Source organism: Symphalangus syndactylus, chromosome 19 (assembly GCF_028878055.3).
Source record: "Symphalangus syndactylus isolate Jambi chromosome 19, NHGRI_mSymSyn1-v2.1_pri, whole genome shotgun sequence".
Lineage (NCBI taxonomy): Eukaryota > Metazoa > Chordata > Mammalia > Primates > Hylobatidae > Symphalangus > Symphalangus syndactylus.
In genome coordinates, this window is record NC_072434.2 from 63,518,702 (window position 1) to 63,543,880 (window position 25,179).

The 25,179-nt window shown below is 38.4% G+C and overlaps 1 protein-coding gene across 3 annotated transcripts in view; it reads left to right on the forward strand.

Annotated features, from left to right (window-relative positions):
• The window catches only part of TGFB2 (transforming growth factor beta 2), a 114,886-nt gene extending 95,657 nt beyond the window's left edge, over window positions 1-19,229 (forward strand). For all 3 annotated transcript variants that reach the window (XM_063613936.1, XM_063613935.1, XM_063613937.1), the window contains 5 exons: window positions 9,032-9,164; window positions 9,282-9,392; window positions 10,914-11,091; window positions 12,275-12,428; window positions 16,442-19,229. In XM_063613936.1, coding sequence (XP_063470006.1) covers window positions 9,032-9,164; window positions 9,282-9,392; window positions 10,914-11,091; window positions 12,275-12,428; window positions 16,442-16,600 — 735 coding nt within the window. In that variant the 3' untranslated portion in view covers window positions 16,601-19,229. The remainder of the gene's footprint in view (window positions 1-9,031; window positions 9,165-9,281; window positions 9,393-10,913; window positions 11,092-12,274; window positions 12,429-16,441) is intronic.
• Window positions 19,230-25,179: the final 5,950 nt, after the last annotated feature.

Consider the following 25,179-nt stretch of genomic DNA (forward strand, 5'->3'; position numbering starts at 1 on the left):
TTAGTCCAGGCTCTTCCTGAAGGGCTTTGTTAACACACCTAAGTGCTTCAGGCTTCCGTGTTTGTTTGTTTTTTTTTAGATGGAGTCTCGCTCTGTCACCGAGGCTGGAGTGCAGTGGCGTGATCTCCGCTCACTACAAGCTCCGTCTCCTGGGTTCACGCCATTCTCCTGCCTCAGCCTCCCAAGTAGCTGGGAATACAGGCGCCAGCCACTACGCCCGGCTAATTTTTTGTATTTTTAGTAGATACGGGATTTCACCATGTTAGCCAGGATGGTCTTGATCTCCTGACCTAGTAATCCACCCACCTCAGCCTCCCAAAGTGCTGGGATTACAGATGTGAGCCACGGCGCCCGGCCTGGGCTTCTGTTTCTTTTAGAATGCAGATAATAAGGGCCATGATGTTCATCCCACAAGGTTTCTGTGAAGAGCTAAAAACATGGCAAAATGTTCAAATATTTGAAAAACTACAATGGTTGTACAAATATGAGGCAATGGTGCTATTATTAAGGAAGACTAGTTGATGGAAATTTTAAGTCCAAGATAACGGAGAATCTCAACAATGTGGATTGTCCAAAAGGGGGACGACCTTTCTCATTAAATAGTGAGTTCACGGTCATGAGAGGCCTTTAGACAAAGAGATGTTAGAGAATGAACTGTATTGGATTGAAGCAGATGGCCTCAAAGTGCTTGCCAATGCTAGTATTTCATAACGCTGAAGTGAATGACTTGAGGTCAGGCAGATCCGAGAGACTCACGCTCACAGCCAGCAGAGTGAATGTTTGATTCATCATTTGTTCATCACTACTTGCAAGTCACTGCAAACATTTAAAACATTTAAATACATTTAAACATTGAATACACTTAAAGATATTTAATGATTAAACATATTTAAAGCATTAAAAACATTAAATGCATTTAAAAACAAGATGGGCCCACACTAATGAACCTGGTGTCAGTTTTTCTCTACAGCGCTATAGTTAAATTCCCTTTGCATTGGAAGTCTGATTGAATTGCCCCATGGTCTCCTGTGGATCCGTTGATGTATGAATATGGAAAGTAACATTGAATTCTCAATGCTTTCTTATAACTCTTTGCAATGTCTCATAGATGTGTAAGAGATGTTGCCCTTAGTGTCTAACCCAAATCCTGAGTTGTTTTACAGCAATTTTTTTTAAGGTTAAGATTTCTTCTGGCTATAATTTTGTATCTAGACTTCTACTTGTTTTTTCCCCCCTCAAACTATTGGGTAACATCAGTGACTTTCACCTTTATCCACTCCCCGGTTGGCTGCTTTCCAATGGCAGAGAAATGAATGGATGCTTTTGTGTAGGGAGTTGTGTAATTCAATGAAGAGCTTGGAGCCTTGCTGAAGGTGATATGTGGGTATTTCACACATATTATAATGAGTATATATCAGTAATGTAATGAAGGTGGCATTCAAACATCACTGTGGGTGGCAGCTAAGCCAGAGACAGCTAAATCTCATTTTTAATACATGAGAAGCCCCCTTTTCTAATTCAATCAGAAGCAGTTGTTGGTCAGTTAAAGATTAAAAAATCAGTTAAAGCAAGGGATTAGAAAAACATATGAGAGAGAAACAGAGAGAGATACAAACCTTAAATTTTTAAAACTTAAAACAAATATATATGTATGTACATACGGATGTATACATACACATTCACATGCTGAGGCTGAGTTTTTTTAATGAAAGGCCAAGGACTTTTCTTTGACATGGATGTGCCAATTACCAATCCATGTCATTTTGTTTTGTATAAATCACATTTATAGTGCATCATCTACAATTTCTATTTTCATTTTTCTGAAGTAGAGAGAGATGTTTAAGGACAATTGCTGAGCAACCCGAGTGTAGGATTCTTCTAAATTTTTATCATATTATTTCTTTTATAGCTGTCTCTCTCACACCTAAAATTAGAAAACAAATTATTGTGATAAAATATACATAATGTAAACATTACAGTTTAACTATTCTTTAAGTATACAAGTCAGCAGCATTAAGTACATTCACCACAATATTGTATAGCCATCACCACTATCCATTTCTAGAACTTTTTTTTATCACCAGCGGAAACTCTGTACCCATGAAACAATACTTTCTACTTACCTTCTACACCCCTGCTAACCTCTAACCTCTATTCTGCTTCTTTTTTTTTCTTTTTTCTTTTTATTTATTTATTTATTTATTTATTTTGTTATTGTACTTTAAGTTCTAGGGTTCATGTGCACAATGTGCAGGTTTGTTACATATGTATACATGTGCCATGTTGGTGTGCTGCACCCATTAACTTGTCATTTACATTAGGTGTATCTCCTAATGCTATCCCTCCGCCCTCCCCCCACCTCAGGACAAGCCCCGGTGTGTGATGTTCCCCTTCCTGTGTCCAAGTGTTCTCATTGTTCAATTCCCACCTATGAGTGAGAACATGCAGTGTTTGGTTTTCTGTCCTTGTGACAGTTTGCTGAGAATGATGGTTTCCAGCTTCATCCATGTCCCTACAAAGGACATGAACTCATCCTTTTTTATGGCTGCATAGTATTCCATGGTGTACATGTGCCATATTTTCTTAAATCTAGTCTATCATTGATGGGCATTTGGGTTGGTTCCAAGTCTTTGCTATTGTGAATAGTGCCACAATAAACATTCATGTGCATGTGTCTTTATAGCAGCATGATTTATAATCCTTTGGGTATATACCCAGTAATGGGATGGCTGGGTCAAATGGTATTTCTAGTTCTAGACCCATGAGGAATCACCACACTGACTTCCACAATGGTTGAACTAGTTTACAGTCCCAACAACAGTGTAAAAGTGTTCCTATTTCTCCACATCCTCTCCAGCAGCTGTTGTTTCCTGACTTTTTAATGATCGCCATTCTAACTGGTATAAGATGATATCTCATTGTGGTTTTGATTTGCATTTCTCTGATGGCCAGTGATGATGAGCATTTTTTCATGTGTCTGTTGGCTGCATAAATGTCTTCTTTTGCGAAGTGTCTGTTTGTATCCTTTGCCTACTTTTTGATGGAGTTGTTTGAATTTTTCTTGTAAATTTGTTTAAGTTCTTTGTAGATTCTGGATATTAGCCCTTTGTCAGATGGGTAGATTGCAAAAATTTTCTCCCATTCTGTAGGTTGCCTGTTCACTCTGATGGTAGTTTCTTTTGCTGTGCAGAAGCTCTTTAGTTTAATTAGATCCCATTTGTCAATTTCGGCTTTTGTTGTCATTGCTTTTGGTGTTTTAGACATGAAGTCCTTGCCCATGCCTTTGTCCTGAATGGTATTGCCTAGGTTTTCTTCTAGGGTTTTTATGGTTTTAGGTCTAACATGTAAGTCTTTAATCCATCTTGAATTAATTTTTGTATAAGGTGTAAGGAAGGGGTCCAGTTTCAGCTTTCTACATGTAGCTAGCCAGTTTTCCCAGCACCATTTATTAAATAGGGAATCCTATCCCCATTTCTTGTTTTTGTCAGGTTTGTCAAAGATCAGATGGTTGTAGATGTGTGGTGTTATTTCTGAGGGCTCTGTTCTGTTCCATTGGTCTATATCTCTGTTTTGGTACCAGTACCATGCTGTTTTGGTTACTGTAGCCTTGTAGTATAGTTTGAAGTCAGGTAGCATGATGCTTCCAGCTTTGTTCTTTTGGCTTAGAATTGTCGTGGCAATGTGGGCTCTTTTGGTTCCATATGAACTTTAAAGTAGTTTTTTCCAATTCTGTGAAGAAAGTCATTGGTAGCTTGATGGGGATGGCATTGAATCTATAAATTACCTTGGGCAGTATGGCCATTTTCACGATACTGATTCTTCCTATCCATGAGCATCTTTTTTTTATTTTTATTTTTATTTTTTTATTTTTATTTTTTTTTGAGACAGAGTCTTGCTCTGTCAGCCAGGCTGGAGTGCAGTGGCACGATCTCAGCTCACTGCAACCTCCGCCTCCTGGGCTCAAGCAATTTTCCTGCCTCAGTCTCCCAAGTAGCTGGGATTACAGGTGTGTGCCACCACACCTGGCTAATTTTTGTATTTTTAGTAGAGATGGGGTTTCACCATGTTGGCCAGGCTGGTCTCAAACTCCTGACCTCAGGTAATCTGCCCGCCTCGGCCTCCCAAAGAGCTGGGATTACAGGCGTGAGCCCCTGTGCCTGGCCTATTCTGCTTTTTATCTCTATGAATTTGCCTATTTAAAGTACCTTTTGTAAGTGGAATCACAATATTTGTCCTTCTGTGTCAGCTTATTTCACTTAGCATAATTCTCAGAGTTCATCCATGTCATGTAGCATGTGTCTGAATTTTATTCTTTCTTATGGCTGAATAATATCTTAGTGGATTAGTGTACTACATTTTGTTTATGCATTCATCTCTTGATGAGTACTTGAATTTTTTCCCACCTTCTGACTATTGTGAGTAATGCTGCTATGAACATAGATGTATAAGTATTGCTTGAGTGCCAGCTTTCAGTTCTTTTGGCTATATATCTTAAGAGTGGAATTTCTGGATCATGGGGTAATTCAATGTTTGCCTTTTTGAGGAACTAGCAAACTGTTTTCCAAAAAACTTTCTTTTCTGTAGGAACTTGTCTTTATGAAGACTTTCCAAGATAGTCAACTAGCTTTCAGAGAAGAAACAGCTCTCTTTACTTTTGGTCCTGCATTTCATCAGTTTCTAGACCATTTAATTAACTTGCATAATTACAATAACAAGTCCAAGTGTCATAAGCAGGTTTAGAAATGTTTATCATTTCATGCTTTCTAGGGAAAAAAAGAAATGTATATAATTAATATTTGTTAAGCATACAACTCAACTGGTAAGACTGGAAGTGCTTGGAGAGTAACTTTCCCCAATGATCCCCAGTGTGCTTTGGGCATCAGCCAATGCATATTATAAAACACAGAATTAATGGAGAATGCTGGTTACTCTGGCCAGTTAAGGGGAGGCCAGTTAAGAGAGCTTCTACTATTCAACTAAATTATCTTTGTCATGATAAGATATATAAAGAGGCCAGGCATGGTAGCTCAAGCCTGTAATCCTAGCACTTTGGGAGGCTGAGGTGGGTAGCTCGAGACCAGCCTGAGCAACATGGCAAAACCCTGTCTCTACTAAAAATACAAAAAATTAGCCAAGCATGGGTGACGCACACCTGTAGTCCCAGCTACTCCAGAGTCTGAGGCAAGAGAATCACTTGAACCTGGGAGGCAGAGGTTGCAGTGAGCCAAGATCACGCCACTGCACTCCAACCTGGGTGATAGAGTGAGACCCTATCTCAAAAAAAAAAAAAAAAAGATGTATAAAGAAATTTAGAAGCAAATGACTCGTGAATCTAGAAAAACAATTAACAGCTACATATCCACAACTACTAACATTCAATACTCTTTTTGTTCAGAGACCCGAGAAAGACAGACAGCAAAGGCTAAAATAGAATGGGAAGTTGACTGATCTGGTCACTTCCTGTATAAACTTTTGAATGTAAGCAGCAGGTTGATTTTCCATGCCTTCTTCTATTATAGTTCAGTTAGTGTGGGTGATAAATGGGAGATAAACAGAGGATAGTGAGGTTGTGCCTATTCTTAGGAAGAAGATACCTTTCAAGTTAAGATTCAAGACTTTATGATGTGATTAGAAGGTTTTCTAGACAGTTCTGAAGCAAAATCATGAAGCTGTAGGAGGAAAACTTTTATATAGCATCATTCGTCCTTGTTAGCAACCCAAATGATTAAAGGTTTGGGAAATTACACCTCTAAATATGGTCTAAAGGAACTGGGTTTATTTAGTTTAGAGAGAGCAAGCAAGCACGCTGAGGGGGACTTAATCATAGTCTCCAAGAATATGAGGGATGTTCTCTGAGTGATGGAAAGCAGCCGTTTCCTGTTTCCACTAAGGACTGGATAAGAAGAATGGAGTTAACATGTAACAAGCGGGTTAAGAACTCTTTGGCCATGAAGTTCAAGACAACAAATCCACCAGACAAAAGTCGCTACTGTGTTTGAGAATTATGTAGCTAACTAACTGTATTTCTTGGGTGGTTTATATGTGGCCTGTTCTTGAATCTGGAGCTACTGAAAAAGATCCAGAGGACCTTTCACCCAAGTGAGAGGATGAGGTTGTCCATTTTCTGAGCCGACCAGTGCTCTGTGGTTGAGGAAGCTCTTATTGTAAGTCTCCTGGTAGGATTTAAAAGAGAAAAAGCTTCAGAGTCTCTTTGCTGCTCTTTGGACTCTTTCCAAGCAAGATAATCTAAATGTACTTCTTTTCTATAAGGTGGAAGATTTCTATAGATTTGGCATTATGTGTCTTTTCTGCTTATTTGGTCGATATGGCCATAATTTTTAAAAATTCTTTGTCTTCAGTGAGACTGGACATATATATACACACATATATACATGTATATGTATGTATATGTCATAGACATTTGACATGTATATCATAAGTAATAAATTCAGCAATGGAGACAATGTTTAGTTCTAGGTAGTATGTCTAAGTGTTAGCTATATGAATAAGATAATACACTGTGCTAATTAGCAGCACAGAAATATGCAAAGCATTAGGTAAAAATGCATTGTTGCAGATTAGCTAGGGGAAGAATTTAAAGACAAAACGATGAGTTCTGTGAATGTTACCAGTTTTTAGTCAATGAGGCAGATCAGAATGCCTGAAAACTGCTTCTCAACCATTGTTTTTATCATTCCTATTCCATAGTAGGTTAATTATACCATTTATTCAGAATTAGATAAGTGATGTCTTACTTTCCCAACTGGGAGTATTTTCAAGGCAAGGTTTGAATCCCAGGGGATGGACTGCTATTAAGCTGTATCTTTAAAGCTGTAGCTTTATGCCAACATTCATTGTATATACGTTCCACTATCTTATATTTTCATCTTGTACGAACATTTATTTTAATCTTATTTTAAAATCTTTGCCTCTGTCATTGAATGTTTTCTTAACTTGATAACTTGTTTGGCCTTTAAAAATCCAGCCCTGAAGTGGGAAAATGACTCGGGATTGAGTTGGATCCTCTCTTCACACTTGTTCACTGGGAGGCATTGGGCAAGCTAGTTAACCTCCTTGAGTTTGCTTCCTTAATCTACCCTACAGGAACATTTTGAGGATTAAATAAAATAAAATAATGTGTGCCAAGCCCACAGCGTAGTGTACACAGCCGTCAAGTCGTGTTTATCTGTTTTCTTTAATTCACAAAAAACATTTCTTACCTATCATAGAGTCATTATTGCCTCCACATTCTCTTCTTTTAGTGGAGTTTTTGGACCACAGGGGCAGATCTGTAGAATAGGACTTGTGTAAAATTCATGAGGGCACCTAAGGGTCTAAGTGTATGAATCTCCTTCCTTTTCTATACTTACTTAATCCAGAAAAAAAGTCTACCATTATGGCAAGTATTTTAGGAACTGTTTGTTGCCAAATTACCTGAAACAAATCATGTACACACATGGAAGGAAAGTACATTTTCAGATCAGTGGAAAGACGATGCATTTTTTTTTACAAGGTTTAAAGGATAGTTAATAAATCTTCTAGATACTGAAATAAACATTTAATAGACATTGATTCAATTGAGTGCTATGGTTTGAAACGATATCAAATTGAAGACATGATCCCTGATCTGGGAAGTTTTATGAATTTGCTAGAGAGACCAAGCTCGTAGGTGTGGAATGACCACAAAACAGAGTAGTACAAAAATCAGGAAGAGTAGTACAAAAATCAGGAAGAGTAGTACAAAAATCAGGAAGAGTAGTACAAAAATCAGGAAGAGTAGTACAAAAATGACAGCTTGAACCCCTAAGTACTGAGGAAAGGCAGCATACAGGGTTTCAGTAGGGATTTACTATAGTAGACTTAGAATCATGATTTAGTTCCTAAAACACTATGATCAAAATAGAATTTTTTTAAAACCACCTAAAATATTCACTTCCTGTTGAAACCTTGGAACACACTACAGTTGCGCTTTATTCATTTGAGATAAATACACCTTTCTCGAAACGTTAACTTTTTCTTTTTGTTTGTTTGTTTTTGAGAGGCAATCCCACTCTGTCGCCCAGGCTGGAGTGCAGTAATGCCACCTCGGTTCACTGCAACCTCCGTCTCCCTGGTTCAAGTGATTGTCCTGCCTCAGCCTCCTGAGTAGCTGGGATTACAGGCGCCCGCCACCATGCCTGGCTAATTTTTGTGTTTAGTAGAGACAGGGTTTTACCATGTTGGCCAGGCTGGCCTTGAACTCCTGACTTCAAGTGATCCGTCCAACTCAGTCTCCCAAAGTGCTGGGATTACAGTGAGCCACCGCGCCCAGCCTGAGATAAATACATCTTTCTAAAGCCTCAGTGTTTAGGCTAGTTTGCTTTCAGATATTCATCTATGTACCATACCAAACTACTTCTGCTTAGATTCATTCTGAGTCTGCAGGGGATGGAATACCTTTATAAATCATAACAAATCACATTAAGAGTAAAATATCCCAGCTAGGGACTTAGCTCAAAAGCTGAGGCATGACACATATTTTAATGGCAATGGATTTGGAAACCAAGGTTAGGACCATTCTTTCTTTATTAGAAGGAGATTTATAATTCAGGGCCTTTGAGAATGAGCCTGGGTCCTCTGAACTGGACTTCTCCTCTTGTCCCTTTCTGTACCCCAACTCACCAGATTAAGTAAGTAGGGAAGCAGAACAAGAAAACCATTAACTTAATAGCATAGAATTTATGGCTGAAACCTTGCAAAGCTTATGTCAGCAAAGTAAAATAATTACTGTCACTTTCTTTTAGACACTTGGCTTTATGGTTCCTGTCACCTTTATCATAACATGCAGCTGATTTAGTAGCTCTATTTTTCATGGCAAATAGCCTGGTGTTGTGTTTTTATGCATGTGACCATGCTATTGAGATGACAATACATGGCTATACTACAGTAGAGCTAAATTTAGATAATGAATTAGAACACTGTTAATAGTTTTGGTTTAGTCATACTGTCAGAATTCCAACTCAGCCTTTTCTCTTGCTCTTTTCCCCTCTAGATTCTCAAGTCCAAAGATTTAACATCTCCAACCCAGCGCTACATCGACAGCAAAGTTGTGAAAACAAGAGCAGAAGGCGAATGGCTCTCCTTCGATGTAACTGATGCTGTTCATGAATGGCTTCACCATAAAGGTTACAAGCCACTCTCTCTTTTCCTCCCAAGATGTTCCCTAAGTTACTTTAAATTGATTGCAGATTTAAGGGTATAGACATACATACAAATGACCTCCTTGACTTAATGTTTTCCAGACAGAAACCTGGGATTTAAAATAAGCTTACACTGTCCCTGCTGCACTTTTGTACCATCTAATAATTACATCATCCCAAATAAAAGCGAAGAACTAGAAGCAAGATTTGCAGGTAACCAAAACTTGGTCATATGAAGTTGGGGAGGGAAGGGTCTATATTGATAATCTCATGGGGGATAAAATCAGTTTGCATGTGAAAATGAGACTGCTAAGGCCTGGGGAGTTTCATTCATTTGGACAGTGATATGGTTGGATATACATATGTGAAGGGAGAAAGGACTGGAAGAATGGAATAGGTTCCCAGTTTGTAATTCTCAATGCCCAGTGATGACTTGGTCAATAATAACTGATTAACTCATTAATCCCCCAGTAGTAAGTTAAGACCTTTGTTCTTCATTGTAGCAAACCAACTTTCCATCTATACTGATATTATAGAGAGAGATAGAATGTATTTAAGAAAATTCATTGATAATCCCCCAAACCAAATGTCAGGAACTGACAACCATATTTCACAGAAGAAAGGAGTCTCCTCCTGCTACAGCTTCCATAACTAACCTTCCATGTATAAGAACATTCCACCTTTTCTAGTCCATACACAATATTTCAAGTAGGTTCCTTATCAGAATTTTATATTAGTTTATAAACACATAAAAAGGTTTTGGCTTTCCCCATGCTCACCTTTAAGTAAGTTGGACAAAAGTCATGGAGAGTGAGGAGATACCAAGGGTTCAAGTCACTTCATGTATTAGATGATGAGTTGTTGGATGATGAGAGGTGAGAGGAAATCCATGCCCATGTGCCAATGCAGCATCTGCCCACAATGCCAGGCCGGAGAATTGATTTTCCTGCCCTCCTAACATCACCCAGGACCTCCATCCACTTTTAGAAGACTACAGCAGCCCTCGCTCATGGAAAAATACTCCCAGAGGTCTAGAGATTTATTTCAGTCTCTAACCTAGTCATGATTCTCTGGAGTGTGGAGATTAAATGCTTAAACTGGCAGTCTCTTGAGCATGCTTTGGGGAGCTCAAGTTTCTAAATCTCAGATGGAATCAGGAAAGTGTTGAGGATGCCATAAAATAAATGAAAAAGCCCTTTCTTCACAGCTTCCCAAAATAGCATTAGGTAAGGGTGACTTCTGTTTCACTTGAACCTAATTCACTCCAATTCAGTTAAGTCTCAGTTTATGTTCATTAGGAAAGTCTTTTGAGTTTAGTAGTCTTAGGAAAAGTGTGAACCAGTGGGTGACAAGGCATGTTCTATTGCCATGTGTTCAGTTGTTGAGGGCTTGAACACAGCCTAAACTGAGGATTGACTAAAATAAACTGCCTAGATTGCCCTTGGACTATAGGTCAAAGACTGCTTCTGTAGTGACTTTCATAACCAACAGCCCTGGCTTTGACACCGAACTGCCTTCTGACAAGAGCCCCATTTAGAAGTGTTAATTGTCACGTGGGTTAGTCGTAGTCCTGTTGTGCCATATCTATTTCCATGGGGAATAACTGTTGCCAGCTGATGCTGCTTTGGTGGTCATCACTGCTATTTGTGACAATATACAAAGGAAAAAAATATGGCTGACTATATTTGATGAAGGTGAAGCTAAATGTTTATTACCCAAATGCATTTTTTCAAGGTATTGATGGCACCTCCACATATACCAGTGGTGATCAGAAAACTATAAAGTCCACTAGGAAAAAAAACAGTGGGAAGACCCCACATCTCCTGCTAATGTTATTGCCCTCCTACAGACTTGAGTCACAACAGACCAACCGGCGGAAGAAGCGTGCTTTGGATGCAGCCTATTGCTTTAGGTAAAGGAAAGAAAAATAAAACCAAGTAATTGCATCTGTTAACTCTTACACTGCCTTTGCCCTTTCTTCTACCGTGTATTGACCCAAGTGGAACTCATTGCTAAGGCCAGGTAGAGTGCAGTACAGCTCCTGTATCTCATAATACCATTCTTCCCAGAGGCTTATATTCATCAGGTCCTTAGCAGTGAACCAAGTGTGAAGGGAGAAAACTAGCCCCCTGATTTTTTTCCCCAAAATTCCTCTGAAGTTCTTTGGTGCTGAAGAAGAAAATAAGCTCTCTGCTCCTCAGAACAAATAAAAGCTTATTTGAGGTGCGTGATGTCAACTCCTTAATTAAGAAAGACCCACCATCTGGATGATGCCTTCACCCTCACCAAGTCCAAGGGCTGATAGTCACACTTCTTTCACAGTAACAGAGATGAGACAGCAGAAGAATGCCATGTGTCACACCTTTAGCAACAACATATGAGAGAAGCAAGAATTTATTTCCCATTCCCACATGAGTGCGTGGAGGGAGAATGTGAATGTTCTTATGTGGTCTCAGTAAGAGGAGGGCTCTTTCCTTATTTTGAGAGGTACGGGACAGGGAAGGGTCCTCACTGATGAAGTGCTCAAAGTGTCAGAGGCCATGATTAAAGTGGCACTTTTTGGTTACCAGATCCAGTGGTTGCCCTCAGCAAGACTCCATGTTTCTTGATCTCTGGTTCATTCCTAGATCAGAGAACATGTGGTGAAATAAAGGATCAATTCTCAAAGGAAAATGCCTTAGATGGTTCTTTGAAAATTGCTGTTGTACTTCTTTCATTTTATATTTGAAAGGGCAATAGAGGCTGGATGGCAGAACTGCCCAGTGTTGATTGGAAAGGGCTTCATCACGCCCAGCCACTCCCTGCTTATATCTGGTCATCTGAAGGTAAAGGTATGATTTTCCAAGTCACAGACAAGGAAGTCAGGGTGTAGAACTCGTAAGGGCAAGTAGTCCAGCAAATCACCACACACAACACCCTATCATGAAAGTCACTTGAGATTACAATAAAGCCATTAAAACCTGGCCCATGATATTTGCTCATTAGATGTTTGTTGAATAAATGAATGACTCATTTTTCTGGTTTGGGGTGAGGTGGTGGTAGAGTGAGGGTGGTGAATCAGCTTTAAAATCTCCAATTTTTTTTTTTTTAACCAGAAATGTGCAGGATAATTGCTGCCTACGTCCACTTTACATTGATTTCAAGAGGGATCTAGGGTGGAAATGGATACACGAACCCAAAGGGTACAATGCCAACTTCTGTGCTGGAGCGTGCCCGTATTTATGGAGTTCAGACACTCAGCACAGCAGGGTGAGTATTCAGCTTACCTGTTGCCTCTGTTCTTGGGTTACCATGTGCACCTGCTGATAGTATTTCCAAATGAGTTGTAATTAACCTCATGCTGTTTTACCATTACGCATGTATGGGTACTGGAGAGATTCTTTTATTAGGTTGGTGCAAAAGTATTCGCGGTTTTTGCCATTGAAAATAATGGCAAGAAACTCCCCTAATAGATGAGAAGGAAGAATGTTAGCTGTAGGTGAAATCAGAAAGTGACACTGATCAGTTACAAACCATATGTCTCACCTGCCCAGTTATAAACAACTGGAGGGAAGTTTTGTTTAATTTTTTCTTTATTTTATATTATTTTTCAAAAATAATTTTTATTGATACATAATTGCATATATTAATGAGGTACATGTGATATTTTGATACATGTATACAATGTGTAATGATGAAATCAGGGTAATTAGGATATCCATCGCCTCAAAAATTTATCATTTCCTCATTTGGGGAACATTCCAGATCATCTCTTCTAGTTATTTTAAAATAGACAATAAATCATTGTTAACTATAGTAACCCTACTGTGCTATAAAACATGAGAATTTATTCCTTCTATCTAACTGTATTTTTGTACCTGTTAATCAACTTCTCTTCACCCTTACCCTGTTCCCAGCCTCTGGTAACCATCATTCTACTGTCTGCCTTCGTAAGTTTTATATTCTTAACAGCTATAAGCATAAATAGCCAAAAAAAAAAACCCACCCTTTTTAGAATTAATATGTCACATAGTGTCATATATAGATAAAGTGTGAAGGGACCCAGGTCTCTATCTAAAAAAAAAAATCTGCTATCATCTCCCTCAGAGACCGTTATATTAGAAAGAACATTGAGGATTTCAGTTAATGCCTAGGAGTGTGTGATTATTAGTAAATACACTAGCAATTTACTAATGTATGACAGTTAGAATGTAATTTAACATCTCTAAACCTCAGTTTCTTATCAGTAGGAAGGAATGTCTGTATTAAAGGTTATCTTTAAAATAATAATGCCAAACTCAAGAGTTGATATGAAGTACAAAAGATGATATATGTGAAAATGACTTGAAAATTCGTTTCTCCACTTTTTTTTTAATGTAACACAAAGTAAATGAGAATCTGAGTATTTTATCAAGTTGTTTCAATGAAGATAGAGTTAATTCAGACGGTAATTCCCAGATTGGATGGTATGGGTTTCCAGCAAGATTAGAGAAGAGTTTTTCTATGTAATAATGATATTTGTTCACGTGCTTCCTCTTGATGGTTCATCAGGATTTTAGAGATAGAACGGACATCTTATCCAACCCTTTCATTTTCTTAAAGAAATTGGGGGCCGGGCGCGGTGGCTCATGCCTGTATGCCCAGCACTTCAGGAGGCCGAGGCGGGTGGATCATGAGGTCAGGAGTTGAAGACCAGCCTGGTCAAGATGGTGAAACCCCGTCTCTACTAAAAATACAAAAAAAATTAGGCCGGGCACGGTGGCTCACGCTTGTAATCCCAGCACTTTGGGAGGCCGAGGCGGGCGGATCACGAGGTCAGGAGATCGAGACCATGGTGAAACCCCGTCTCTACTAAAAATACAAAAAATTAGCCGGGCGTGGTGGCGGGCGCCTGTAGTCCCAGCTACTCGGAGAGGCTGAGGCAGGAGAATGGCGTGAACCCGGGAGGCGGAACTTGCAGTGAGCCGAGATCGCGCCACTGCACTCCAGCCTGGGTGACAGAGTGAGACTCCATCTCTAAAAAAAAAAAATTAGCCAGGCATGGTGGCGGGTGCCTGCAATCCCAGCTACTCGGGAGGTTGAGGCAGAGAATCACTTGAACCCAGGAGGCGGAGGTTGCAGTGAGCCGAGATCGTGCCACTGCACTCCTCCAGCCTGGGTGGCAGAGTGAGATCCCGTCTCAAAAAAAAAAAAAAAAAAGGAAATTGGGGTCTAGATCATGTAGTCTAGATGATACCCAAGACCAAACATAAAATTAGTGACAAACCAAGGCTTGGCATGCAGACCTCCTTGTTTTATAACCAGGCCTCCATTTGCTCTATCTTACTGGGTTTAATTCCTAAAATATGGTTACACGTTAGGATTTCTATTCTGCTCTTTATGCCTCTGTAAATCTCCCTATTAAAGAGGCATTAGAAAAATTGCCTTCACTGCAGGGTAGGAAAATGGATCAGCTGCCAAAAGAGATCACATACTACATTCAGCTGAATTCATGAGTTTGGGGGTTATCAATTATTTTAGACAATCTGTATTATAAAAATTCCTCTTTAGTTCATATGAAAAATCACGTGTTCATTGGGCATAAAGTATATTTATTTATAAATGCCTACATATGCTGGAATTTAAATTGACAAATACGGCTCCCCTTCCTTCAGCTGTTTTCCCAACTCCCCTGTAGACTTTGGCACTCAGGGGTGACCGTGTGCTTGGCCATGTGAGGGAAGCTTGCTCATGCCTGTCCCTTTGTCTGAGCTCTCTGACCAGGCTGCCTCCTCTGGGCTGCGGCAGCAGTAGCTGTAATGTGGGCAAGGCCCTGTTGCCAAGTAGAACCATAATTCTCCTCTCTGATACACAGAGGGAGTGTGTGAAGGCTGAGACCATGCTTGTTTTTCAAGGAGAGAGGAAGAATAACTGTCATGGTCACAAATATGTGGTTTGGACAGTTACCCAAGAAGCCAGAGGTAGCTTAATAAAGTAGTCAGTGTTGCTGTGCTGAACAGATCTTCTGTCTTAGGCTGAAAAAATTGCAGTGAATCTCGAGGAAAAGGTCACTTGCTGTTTGACTAACACATTAATGGCATCCTTGGAAATGTCTCTGTATCATCAGTGGGGAACCTACATACTTCCATTAGTAAAAGTCTCACACCTCTCTGATACAGAATGAGGTTAAAGGTATAAGGCTAATTATAGAACCGTCTCTTCATTCTGTTTACAGACTTGCCATTAACTCCTCCAACTCAGCAACTATCATTTACCGCATAGGTTAATGGAGGGTTGATTATGATTGTGATTATGATTATGATCGTTTTAAGCAAAATGTAAGAAAGTGAATAATTATTTGTTATAGGAGATCTTAGAGATCACTTTTATGTCATTCCTGGCATCATTGTGTTTATGAAGCAATGGTAAAAAAAAAAAAAAAAAGGCTTTTTTTCTTAATGAAAATTGAGGATACCTTAAATTGGCCTGAGGAGAAACTTAACGTAGAAAGATTTCATTTCCTTCCTTCCTTATTTATTTATTTAAAGAAACAGGGTCTGGGTCTTTTGTCCAAGCTGGTCCTGAACTCCTACACTCAAGTGATCCTTCAAAGTATTGGGATTAGAGGCGTGAGCCACTGTGCCCAGCCTGTAGAAAGATTTCATATTGCATGCAGGTGTCTTTTTCTATACCCAAAGGTAGATTAAAGCTCTTATGAGAGCTTTGATAAAACTTTTTATTCTTCTACTTATTCATGTATTCATTTCTTCACTTAGTACATGAATCTCATTTTGTCCAGAGAAGACTTACTAGGGCTGCAAGATAAAAGCAAAGTCTGCAGAGTTCCCGATCTGGAGGGAGCTCTTAATCTAGATGGGATTGAAATGCATACTCAAGAAACAACTTCATTTACAGAGTAGTGTAGAAATAAGACCAAATGCCATAAGGATCAAGTTTTGTGGGGACCTAGGAAGTATGTGCAGCCAAGCAGTGATCAGAGGAAAGACTTACTGGAAAAACTGGGAAAAATCTGTTGAATGAGCAATTTTTGCCAATCTGACTCTTACAGAATCATTTGCTTAAAATGTGTGAAAAACGAGTTCCGTGTGGGAAAATGATGACTTTGATGATTGCTAAGGTCACATATCAATTTGACTGTAATTTAGGAAATTAGCAACCAAAAATAATTTTAAATTGCCTACTCAGTGCTGTGACTGTTAACAATGCGGAATTCTTTTTAAAAACGAATTGCGTTCATTTTCCATCTTTCCCTATGTTGTCTCTCCTCTCCTGTGTCCTTTCAGGTCCTGAGCTTATATAATACCATAAATCCAGAAGCATCTGCTTCTCCTTGCTGCGTGTCCCAAGATTTAGAACCTCTAACCATTCTCTACTACATTGGCAAAACACCCAAGATTGAACAGCTTTCTAATATGATTGTAAAGTCTTGCAAATGCAGCTAAAATTCTTGGAAAAGTGGCAAGACCAAAATTACAATGATGATGATAATGATGATGACGACGATAATGATGATGCTTGTAACAAGAAAACATAAGAGAGCCTTGGTTCATCAGTGTTAAAAAAAATTTTGAAAAGGCGGTACTAGTTCAGACACTTTGGAAGTTTGTGTTCTGTTTGTTAAAACTGGCATCTGACACAAAAAAAGTTGAAGACCTGATTCTACATTTCACCTACTTTGTAAGTGAGAGAGACAAGAAGCAAATTTCTTTAAAGAAAAAAATAAACACTGGAAGAATTTATTAGTGTTAATTATGTGAACAACGACAACAACAACAACGAAAAAATAACAGGAAAATCCCATTAAGTGGAGTTGCTGTACGTACCGTTCCTATCCCACGCCTCACTTGATTTTTCTGTATTGCTATGCAATAGGCACCCTTCCCATTCTTACTCTTAGAGTTAACAGTGAGTTATTTATTGTGTGTTACTATATAATGAACGTTTCATTGCCCTTGGAAAATAAAACAGGTGTATAAAGTGGAGACCAAATACTTTGCCAGAAACTCATGGATGGCTCAAGGAACTTGAACTCAAACGAGCCAGAAAAAAAGAGGTCATATTAATGGGATGAAAACCCAAGTGAGTTATTATATGACCGAGAAAGTCTGCATTAAGATAAAGACTCTGAAAACACATGTTATGTACCAGCTGCCTAAGGAAGCTTCTTGTAAGGTCCAAAAACTAAAAAGCCTGTTAATAAAAGAAACTTTCAGTCAGAATAAGTCTGTAAGACTTTTTTTTTCTTTTTAATTGTAAATGGTTCTTTGTCAGTTTAGTAAACCAGTGAAATGTTGAAATGTTTTGACATGTACTGGTCAAACTTCAGACCTTAAAATATTGCTGTATAGCTATGCTATAGGTTTTTTCCTTTGTTTTGGTATATGTAACCATACCTATATTATTAAAATAGATGGATATAGAAGCCAGCATAATTGAAAACACATCTGCAGATCTCTTTTGCAAACTATTAAATCAAAACATTAACTACTTTATGTGTAATGTGTAAATTTTTACCATATTTTTTATATTCTGTAATAATGTCAACTACGATTTAGATTGACTTAAATTTGGGCTCTTTTTAATGATCACTCACAAATGTATGTTTCTTTTAGCTGGCCAGTACTTTTGAGTAAAGCCCCTATATTTTGACTTGCACTACAAATGCATTTTTTTTTATAACATTTGCCCTACTTGTGCTTTGTGTTTCATTCATTATTATGACATAAGCTACCTGGGTCCACTTGTCCTTTTTTTTTCTTTTACGGAAAAGATGGGTTCGAGTTCAGTGATCTTCATCTTCCAAGCATCATTACTAACCAAGTCAGAAGTTAACAAACTTTTATGTTAGGAAAAGGAGGAATGTTATAAATACATAGAAAATTGAAGTAAAATGTTTTCATTTTAGCAAGGATTTAGGGTTCTAACTAAAACTCAGAATCTTGATTGAGTTAAGAAAAGTTTCTCTACCTTGGTTTAATCAATATTTTCGTAAAATCCTATTGTTATTACAAAGAGGATACTTCATAGGAAACATCTTTTTCTTTAGTCAGGTTTTTAATATTCAGGGGGAAATTGAAAGATATACATTTTAGTCGATTTTTCAAAAGGGGAAAAAGTCCAGGTCAGCATAAGTCATTTGGTGTATTTCACTGAAGTTAAGGTTTTTACAAATGTTCTTTGAAGGGGAAAAGGCACAAGCCAATTTTTCCTATGATCAAAAAATTCTTTCTTTCCTCTGAGTGAGAGTTACCTATATCTGAGGCTAAAGTTTACCTTGCTTTAAGAAATAATTTGCCACATCATTGCAGGAGAGGTATTCTCATGTTGGGGTTTATAGAATATGTCAGTTTGTCACTTGTCACTTATTTAGCTTTAAAATAAAAATTAATAGGCAAAGCAATGGAATATTTGTAGTTTCACCTAAAGAGCAGCATAGGGAAGCGGGAATCCAAAGTGAAGTTGTTTGATGTGGTCTATTTCTTTTTTGGAATTTCCTGACCGTTAATTAAAATAAAGAATTGGATTTGCAAGTTTGAAAACTGGAAAAGCAAGAGATGGGATGCCATAATAGTAAACAGCCCTTGTGTTGGATGTAACCCAGTCCCAGATTTGAGTGTGTGTTGATTTTTTTTTTTGTCTTCCACTTTTCTATTATGTGTAAATCACTTTTATTTCTGCAGGTATTTTCCTCTCAGATAGGATGACATTTTGTTTTGTATTATTTTGTCTTTCCTCATGAATGCACTGATAATATTTTAAATGCTCTATTTTAAGATCTCTTGAATCTTTTTTTTTTTTTAATTTGGGGGTTCTATAAGGTCTTTATTTCCCATAAGTAAATATTGCCATGGGAGGGGGGTGGAGGTGGGAAGGAAGGGGTGAAGTGCTAGTATGCAAGTGGGCAGAATTATTTTTGTGTTAATCAGCAGTACAATTTGATCGTTGGCATGGTTAAAAAATGGAATATAAGATTAGCTGTTTTGTATTTTGATGACCAATTACGCTGTATTTTAACACTATGTATGTCTGTTTTTGTGGTGCTCTAGTGGTAAATAAATTATTTCAATGATATGTGGATGTCTTTTTCCTATCAGTACCATCATCGAGTCTAGAAAACACCTGTGATGCAATAAGACTATCTCAAACTGGAAAAGTCATACCACCTTTCAGATTGCCCTCTGTGCTTTCTCCCTTAAGGATCGTCACTTCAGAAGTCACGCTTTAAAGCACAGGAGTCAGGCCATATCCATCAAGGATAGAAGAAATCTCTGTGCAGTCTTTTTATTCCCTTATTTATTGCTATTTGGTAATTGTTTGAGATTTAGTTTCCATCCAGCTTGACTGCCGACCAGAAAAAACGCAGAGAGATGTTTGCACCATGCTTTGGCTTTCTGGTTCTATGTTCTGCCAACGCCGGGGCCAAAAGAACTGGTCTAGACAGTATCCCCTGTAGCCCCATAACTTGGATAGTTGCTGAGCCAGCCAGATATAACAAGAGCCACGTGCTCTTTGGGGTTGGTTGTTTGGGATCAGCTACTTGCCTGTCAGTTTCACTGGTACCACTGCACCACAAACAAAAAAACCCACCCTATTTCCTCCAATGTTTTTGGCTGTTACCTACAAGACCAGACTCCTCAAAACGAGTTGCCAATCTCTTAATAAATAGGACTAATAAAACAAGTAATTGTGAGTCAATCTGGTTGTCTTGCTTTGTCTAGTGAAAGAACTAGTGTGTGCCTGTTGTGTTGTCTAAACACCATCTAGAAACAAACCATCAATTCGAGTATTGAGGTAGAAGAGAAAATGGTTCCCTTTTCTGCAGTCTTGTCTGTGTTTGATCTTTCATAGTAAACTCATAGAGGGAGGAAGTTTGCCACCCTAAACCCATTAGTTCATGCTTCTGTGCAGCCTGGCTAGTCCCAGTCCTATCACCCCAACCCACATTATATTTAATTGATGAGTAAAAATAGAAGGTATCATAGAATCAGAGAGATGAAAACAGCCACCTAACAGCCTTACCAACTTTGGCAAATTTGTCAGCAACTCTGGGCCTCTATTTCTTTAAAATGAAGATGACAATCCCTGCTCTATAGCGTTTTGTCTGTGTGTTTTAGTGCCCTTGTTGTTAAGTGAATAGACATGTGAAAAGGTACTTTGCTTAGTGTTTGTTCTGTAACTGGCAGAGTAAATGGCAGGCAAGCTTAACATTTCCAAGCCTGTTCTGTTTTTGGTTTCTTGGCAATCTTGTAATGAACTTTTAACCTCCAGACTATAACCTGGGCTCATATTTCTCCATCTTGATACTAAATGTGTAAAACCTCCAGACCCTTATCTCATAAATTGATCAGGACATCAGTAATTCCTGAGAATATTCTATAACTCTGTATGTTAACCTTTTGGTTACAGGACTGACAGAAGTTATTACAGGGAAAATTCATTTTAAGCTTTACTGAAGTCCACCAACGAAAATTCAAAGTAAAAGAGAACAGTGGCTACTTGAATGACCCACTCCCTAACAAGATAATGCAGTATTGATAACTATAGTATTCTGAGCATCTACCAGACACTGTTCTCTTTTAATTTATTTAATCTCATATTTAATCCTAGGATGTAGGTTTTTAAAAAAATATAACTCCATTTTAAAGGGAAGAGAGCAGACTCAGAATGCTTAAATTACTTGTCCAAGACTACTCAGTTTGTAAGTGAAGGGTCCAGAACTTCGTTGTCCATTATATTAGCCACTAGCCACATGTGGCCATTGAGCAATCGAAACATGGCTAATGTGAATTGAGATATGCCAGATGTGTAAAATATACACCAGATTTTGAAGACTTAGTACAAAAAAAGAGTGTAAAATGTAAAATGTCTTATTAATGATTTTTATACTGATTACATGTCTAAATAATACTATTTTGAATATATGGGATTAAATAAATTATATTATTAATTTTACCTGTTTTTTTTTTCACTTATTTAATACAGTTACCAGAAAATTTAAAATTATGTATGTTGCTCACATTTGTGTCTTGTGTTCTTGTGTTTCTAGTAGACAGCTCTGGCAAAATAATTTGAAAGCAGCTCTGTTTACAAGCAATGATTACATGATTCCCATAAGCTATAATATTACCAGCCTTTGTTTTTGTAATTTACATATGATTGAACAATATTAGGTCATACCTTATGAAAGTGCAGTTTTTGTAGGTCAAAATTTGTTGACTATTCGCATTCTGGAGAGTTCAACATAAAAGGTGATGCTGACTGAAAAATGTGGTAATGAAAATACAAATATTACCTAAGCCCCACTGGAAAAGCCCTTGATGAAACTGATGGTTACATACAAGCAAAGCACCACTAAGTGGAACAGCACAACCTACTCCTAAGCAAGTTGGACTATTGTATGAAATGATTTCAGCCCTTAGAAATCTTCATTAATGTACCTGTGACAACCTGTTCTACCATTTTTAGGGGAGAATAAAAAGAAGAAGCCAAAAACTCACTGTTCCTTGAAGTCACTAGCCTTGAGATGACATTACTTTTCTATCTGGGAATAAGCTGAGCTGTGCTCCTTTTGCTAATAAGCCTTAGACTATGGATGGACCTATGCTTTGTCTTCCTGAAACACATATAATGTGTGTGGGAGGCAGATTGCTTTAAAAAAAAAAAAAAAGAAGCAAAATTTCAAATACAAAATTAGATTCAAAGTCTTAGAAAGGTCCCATAAAAGGGAAAGACCAGGACTTCAAGGGCATCATGGCAAACCTGTCTCTGAACTGTAGCTAATACATGCCTTTGTTTCTATCACAGACTATTACCTTGTAATTCTAGAAAAAACTAGATTGCATCTCTTTTTGCTAATCTGCTAAATCATCACTCTATTCTCTAGTCCTTCCCTTGTCTCTGCAACCGCAACCTCTGTACTGAACAAAGAAAACTAGGGCCCTGATTTTACTAACATTCCAGGTCAGGTCAGAGATAGTAGAGGAAATGTTATTTTTGTGCCTCTTTTGGAGCATAATAACTAGATCTGATGAGATTCGAGAAATAATTAATATAAATATTAGGTAATTGTATCAATATATATGAATAATTTTACTCAACATTGCAAAGGTAATGCTTTTTAATTGCCTTTTTTAAATGAAAGACTTGCTTTAGGTTTTTCCCTGATTGAGTCTTTATTTCCCTGAAATACTTTGTAGTTAGTTTCTTTATTTCAGCAAGTAATGGTTATTTGGAGAAGAGATGAGTGTGTTCCTGTAATTGGGCAGAGACCTTGTAAAAGGAACAGAATGTACTGAGAGAGACTTTGTGCTGTGTGATCAGAACTAGGAAAATCATTCAGCCTAAGAGAACAGACATAATTAAACAGAAAAGCAAAAAATTAGTGTTAAGGAAAGAGGCCCAATATAATCTTTAAGGCTTTCCCTCCAACATGGGATTTTCTCTCCTATAGATGCCAACCCAACTGAAAGAACACAGATGTGTTCCTCAGGTGACATCACCAAGGTCTGGCCAGCCCTGGAGTTGGAAACCCTCTCCTCAGGCCCAAATCTCAATTCTGAAAATCCTGAATCTTAGGCTGTTGGGAGCAAACAAGCTAAGAAGTTATGTAATTCAATAGTGCTCTAAAAGTGATGTGAAGTCATGCAGTTTGGCTTGTCCTCAAGCATGGGTGTAACACTAATTTCTTCATTTGAACCAAAATTAAACTCTACAGAAAACTGGGAGAATGTTAAATCAAGTGGCAGTTGTTCATTTAGTAAAGTATCAAATTTCACATCACCACGTGTGCACATCCTCCCCTTGCCCATAACCTGGCCTTCCAAGAAATCACTGGCTCCATTCAAATTTCTGAAAGGTGAAATTTAGGCAGAAACTGGTGGGAGGGGCACCAAGAAGCCCCAAGGAAGTCCAGCAACCTCCTGACTATTACCCCCACTTTGTTACAGGCTCTGAGAGTTATCCATGAGGAATTATTCTTGTAGGATTTTTTCCAGAAGAATATACATACATTCATATATATATATATGTATATATATATATAGTTTTAAATATGAATATCCTCAATGGGGCAGCACAGGAAACAATTTCAACCAAAACATGCTAGAATGGATTTTGATTTATTTAATCTCCATCCAGGACCTGGAATAGTGAGACCACCATTGAATAACTCAGGGCAAGATAGAAGTAGAAAGGCAGGAGGGACAAATGGAGTTGAGCCAGAAAGGGAGTTGGGGACCCTGAGCACTGACATTATGTGTGCCGCACATTTAGTCGAGTTTGATGTCCTGTATATACCATTACAGCAATAAACAAATGTAAAGAGAAAAGCAGAAAAAAATTGGTCAACTGGGCTTAACTTCAAGCAAAAGATTCAGTTGAAGAATCTCACTGTGCCATTGTCTTTCAACAGGAGTCTTTAAAAACCAAAGTGCTAGTTGTAGAAATGATGTGAGGGGAAAACATCACTCCTTGTTCTCAGTATCTGCCCTGTTGTGCTAGGTTTCTGGAATTGTCAGACCCCACTCCCAGGGGCCTCCCTAAAAATCAGTGAGTGTTCCCAGTCCTGTGCTTCTTATATGAGGCCATTCCTGATATGATCTGGCCCTGTGTTCCCACCCAAATCTCATCTCCAATTGTAATCCCATAATCCCCACGTGTTGTGGGAGGGACATGATGGGAGGTAATTGAATCATGGGGGCTATTTCCCCCATGCTGTTCTCATAATAGTTAGAGTTCTCACAAGATCCAGTGGTTTATAAGCATCTGGCATTTCCCCTGCTGGCACTCATTCTCTCTCCTGCTGCCCTGTGAAGAGGTGCCTTCCACCATGACTGTATGTTTTCTGAGGCCTCCCCAGCCATATGGAACTGTGTCAATTAAACCTCTTTCCTTTATAAATTACCCAGTCTCAGGTATTTCTTCGTAGCAGTGTGAGAACAGACTAATACAACTCCTTATTTATCCTGTTTCCAGCCTCTAGTACACAATTGAGCTTATGGCAATTTGACAAATGTTTGCTAAATTGAAAAAGGGCATAGATGGGACTATAGCTCCTTCTGCCACTGACATACTATGGGACTCAGTAAAATCACCTAACTTTCTCAGTGCTTTCTTTGTCAATAAGACAAAAGCATTGGATTGGGTGACCTGTAAGGTCCTGTTTTGTTTACTTGGTAAACCTAGAACCTAAAATCTGACAAATAGTACATGTTCAGTAATTATTTGTTGAATTAATGAATAGACGCTTGCTGTTCATTGGTACAATCACAGAAAAACACATCAGGGCAACCAAAGAATCAGAAACAAAAATTACAAATGGCTTTACAGTATTGAGAATATGGTGGTGTTGGGAAGACAGATACATGTGAATTATACTATTAGGTTGTAACATGTGTGAGGTGCATTGAAAATATTGAGGTTACTAGTAACAAGAAAAAATGACTCTGGCTAAATCATTAGGTTGAACCACATGAACTGGGTTTTTGTTGTTTTTATGGTGGGCCAAAACTTAAAAAAAAAAAGGCTGACTATTGATTATTTCACATGAGGTTCACAGAATGAATAGGACACAGGGAAAACAGACTTGCGGATTAGCAAAGATTGAGGAAGCCCTGGAGGGACTAGAGGCAGAAAAGAGGAAACCCAATTGACCGTTGCAGGAATAGAGGGTGTCTTGGTACATTCAGGCTGCTATCATTTAGAATGGGTGGCTTATAAACAATAGAAACTTATTTCTCACAGTTTTGAAGACTACAAAGTCTAAGATCAAGGAACCAGCAGATTCGGTGTCTGATAAGACCCTGCTTTCCGGTTCATGGATGGTTATCTTTTCACTGCATCCTCACATGGTAGCAGGGCCAAGGGGCACATCTCAGGCCACTTTTATAAGGGCATTAATACCATCCATAGAGGCTCTGCCTCAATTAACTAATTACTTCCCAAAGGCCCCACCTCCTACCACCATTACCTTGGGGTTTAGAATCTCAACATAAGAATTTTGTGGGGACAAGCATTCAGACCA